The 4,190-nt window shown below is 40.2% G+C and overlaps 1 protein-coding gene across 1 annotated transcript; it reads left to right on the top strand.

The window, feature by feature from the left end:
- Positions 1-234: 234 nt before the first annotated feature.
- Positions 235-1,407, top strand: LOC102824648 (thioredoxin-dependent peroxide reductase, mitochondrial-like). The gene is made up of 2 exons (XM_006834706.1): positions 235-913; positions 1,325-1,407. Exons 1-2 carry the CDS (start codon positions 235-237, stop codon positions 1,405-1,407), a joined length of 762 nt encoding a protein of 253 aa, XP_006834769.1.
- The last annotated feature ends 2,783 nt before the right edge of the window (positions 1,408-4,190 follow it).

The raw sequence follows: 4,190 nt of genomic DNA, 5'->3' as shown, positions 1-4,190 counted from the left end.
TAATGACTTGTACAAAGACCTGGAGTTAGAAAACCAAAAGGGAGAAACACAGCATTTCTCAAGCTGAAAGAATTGAAAAAAAAATTCAAGCATTGACTTGGAATACTGAAAGATTCTACGCGCAAAATACTGAATTAAGCAGAAAGCATCAAAAGAAAGACAGAAGGAAAAGAGAGTCAGTATCAAAAAGACATAGATGGCTGGCAGGCCTCATGCCTCCAGCGTGTACTGAAGATGGCAGCTGCTGATAGAAGGTTACTCCTGGCCTCTGTGGCCCGACATATGAGCACCATTCGTTGGGGCATTTCCGCTTCTGCAGCCCTTAGGGCTTCTGCTTCTGGAAGAAAGTGTCTGACGAGAGGGTTGTGGTCTGGGCATCCTCAAGCAAAATGCTCCTTTAGCACCAGTCCCTCACGCCTAGCCCCTGCTTTCCACACAACATGCCCCTACTTTAAGGTCATGGTCAATGGAGAGTTCAAAGAATTGAGCCTCCATGAGGGAATGTACTTGGTGCTCTTGTTCTACCCTTTGGACTTCACCTTTGTGTTATCTACAGAAATTGTGGCTTTTAGAGATAAAGTTAAGAAATTTCATGACATGAACTGTGAAGTCATTGCTGTTTTGGTGGATTCCCACTTTAGCCATCTTGCCTGGATAAATACACCAGGGAAGAATGGCGGTCTAGGCCACATGAACATCCCATTCTTGTCAGATTTAATGAAACAAATTTTCCGAGACTATGACGTGCTGTTAGAAAACCCTGGTCTTGCATTCAGAGGTCGCTTCATCATTGATCCCAAAGGAGTCATCAAGCACCTGAGTATCAATGATCTCCCCATGGGCCGGAGCGTGGAGGAGACCCTCCACTTGGTGAAGGCGTTCCAGTTTGTGGAAGCACATGGAGAAGTCTGCCCATTGGCCACAACAGTCAGACATGTGCCTGCCACATGGCCTCCCGCTGCCCCCCCTTTCCAAGGTGTCACTCTACAGGGTGGAAACATGCCCACAGGAAGGCCTGAATGCAGGTGTACACGGTAGCACTTTCCAGTGGTCCAAATTGAAACCACCTAATTGCCCATCAGCGGATGTAGGGAAAACAGCAGTGGACAGGGGCAGACGAGTGATGTGTACTCTTATCATAGGGGAACCAAAACCAAGCAGAGCGAAAGACGTCAGCCGCAAGAGACCACTTACAGGACTTCACACTGATACAGAATGGCTTAAAAGGCAAGTTTCTGCAAACTGGACACCCAATTCCCTGATAATCCCAAGAGACCACTTACAGGACTCCACACTGATATAGAATGGTTTAAAAGGCAAGTTTCTGCAAACTGGATACCCAATTCCCTGACAATCAAACCAAACCAGACTGCTTCCAAAGAATACGTTGCGGGAGTGAATCAGTAGGGCATCCAGTGCGCACCTGTAGCTGTGTGTGCCAGTGGAGAACCCCACACTGGGCTCACTGCTAGCATTTCCGAGACAATGACTTTGTTTGCTAACATTGGCTAAGACATGACTAGTTAGAATGTCTGTCTCAACGCCTCTTCGGATCATGTCTTCAATGAGAAAAAGAAACACTCGTCACGCTTAGCCTCACTTGCACCTCTGTGGACGCCAGAGTAGCACAGCCAACATTGGAAATTTCTCTACTTGTATGTCATTGTATGAAATGAAATATTCTTGTAACATACCAGAGATCACTGTTTTAAGTGTTAGCATCAACAATGTATGTACTCTTGGGATGGGTGTGGATGTGATGGAAACCGATGTGAATCATGTTTTGAAAACTCTGATGGTAACCAAGTGACTTAACTGATCACACATGATCCCTACTCCTGAGATCATGGTTACATGGTTGTTTTATTCAGTTTACTCATTAGTTGACTTAGTTTCTGTATTCATTTGTAGAGATTGATTGGTGTGATTATAAAGGATATTTACTGAGTCCAGAGATCGCATTTTGAAATCACTGTAATTATTTTCTCTCCTGTGCTCAATGTAAAGTATATTATAAAAAAGTAACATATTAAAAAAAAAAAAAAAAGACATAGATGATGTTCAACCATTTCAAGAGGCAGCATATGATCAAGAGTCAAAGGTACAGATAGAAAATGTCTAAGGTGCACTGAAGGTATTGGGAAAGAACAAAACTGGTAATTGATGGTATGCAAATGGCAATTTTACAACAAATGATGCAATTCTGGAAGTACTCATTCATCTGTATAAAAAAGTTTGGAAGACAGCTACCAGGCCAGGCAATTGGAAGAGATCTGTATTTGTTACCATTCAAAACAGAGTTGACTCAATAGATTGTGGACATTGTTGGACAATATCATTAATATCACATGATAGTAAAATTTTGCTAAAAATAATTTTAAAACGGCTACAATAATACATTGACAGGGAACAGCCAGAGGTTCAAGTCAGATTCAGTAGTGGACTTGGAATGAGGGATATCATTGCTGATGTTAGAGAAATTTTGGCTGAAAACAAAGAATACCAGAAAGATGTTTACTTATGCTTTATTGACTGTGCAAAGGCTTTTGAATGTGTGGAACGTGACAAACTACAGACAACACTGGGGGAAGAATGAGTACTCTGGAACATTTACTTGTGCCCATGAAGAGCCTGTGCATATACCAAGAGTTAGTCATTTGAGCAGAACGAGGAGGCATTGAATGGTTTAGAATTTGGAAAGGTGTGCTACAGGGTTGTATTCCTTCACCATACATAGTTAATCTGTATGCTGAGCAAATAATCTGAGAAGATGGATTACATGACTAAAGACTGGAAGAAAAGTCACTAATAACCTATGATATGCAGATGATACAACATTGCTCACTGAAAACATGGAGGACTTAAAGTAATTATTGATTAAGTATACAGACCACAGCCTTCAGTAAAGGTTGCACCTCATTGTAAAGGAAACAAAAAACATTGCCACTGGACCTGTAGATAACTCATGATGGATGGAGAAAAGACTGAAGTTGTCAAAGACTTCATTTTGTTTATTCTGCTATCAACACTCATGGAAGCAGCTGTCAGGAAATCAAACAACATATTGCATTGGGCAAATCTGCCACACAGAATCCCTTTAAAGTGCTCAAGAGCAAAGATGTCAGTTGTAGGATTCATATGCACCTTTTCCAAGCCATAGTATTCTCAATAACCTCATATGCATGCAAAAGTTGGATAGTGAATAAGAAAGACTGTGGAAGAATTTTATACATTTGAGTTACAGTGTTGGAGAAGAATACTAAAAGTACCATGGTCTGCCGAATGAACAAACAATTCTGTGTTGGGAAGAAGTGCAGTCAGAGTTCTCCTTGGAATCCAGTATGGCCAGTCACTTTAATACTTTTTTTTTTTGTTGTTAATGACTCCATAGTGGTTACAAATTGGGCTGTGAACTGCAAGGTCAGCAGGTCGAAACTAGCAGTTGCTCCGCGGGAAAAAGATGAGTCTTTCTGCTCCCGTAAAGATTTACAGCCTCAGAAACCCTGTACAGAGTCGCTATGAGTTGGAACCAAACACAAGGCACATCACCACCCACCAAAAATAAAAATAATTTAAAATATTTAATCATCATCTCTCATTATCAATTTCCATTTTCTTAAAATTTTTATTGTATGTAGAAAAAGGCAAACTCTTGTATACTTGTGCCAATGTTTAGAAGTAATCATATGGATTTTTGAGACCAAAAATAGTCACCCAATATCTTTTTGTAAATTTATCTTTGAGGTTATTAAATAGTGCTTCTGAATCCAATGTTCCTTCTTAAAAAAACAAAACCTAAAGACAGAGTGTTAACAATGTGTGTTTTTATTTTAGTAGCAGAAATATGACATCAAAATCTTACTCCAAACCCTGCTTATGAAAAGATCAAAGTAGTGTGGCTCTGAATGGAGAGTTGCATGCAGCATCCTGCTGTATAATTTTCTACATTTATCTGTAATCGAGTATGAAGATCCCAAATTAACTCAAGGTTCCACGGAAAACTGTTGGAAAATCAGCCTGTTGCCAAACTTAAAAGTATTTTTCATTTTCTGAACTTACAAAAGCAAGAAAAAGATCTTTTCTTTCTACTTCAGGCCATTGACCCACCCACACAATACATCCTAGGTTTCTGCTTTCCTTTCTCACAGCTCTCATCACATTTCAGACTTTTGTCTTTGTAAGTTTCTTTC

The sequence above is a fragment of the Chrysochloris asiatica genome, unplaced genomic scaffold (genome assembly GCF_000296735.1).
Source record: "Chrysochloris asiatica unplaced genomic scaffold, ChrAsi1.0 scaffold00013, whole genome shotgun sequence".
Lineage (NCBI taxonomy): Eukaryota > Metazoa > Chordata > Mammalia > Afrosoricida > Chrysochloridae > Chrysochloris > Chrysochloris asiatica.
This window is presented reverse-complemented; position numbering and strand designations above follow the sequence as displayed.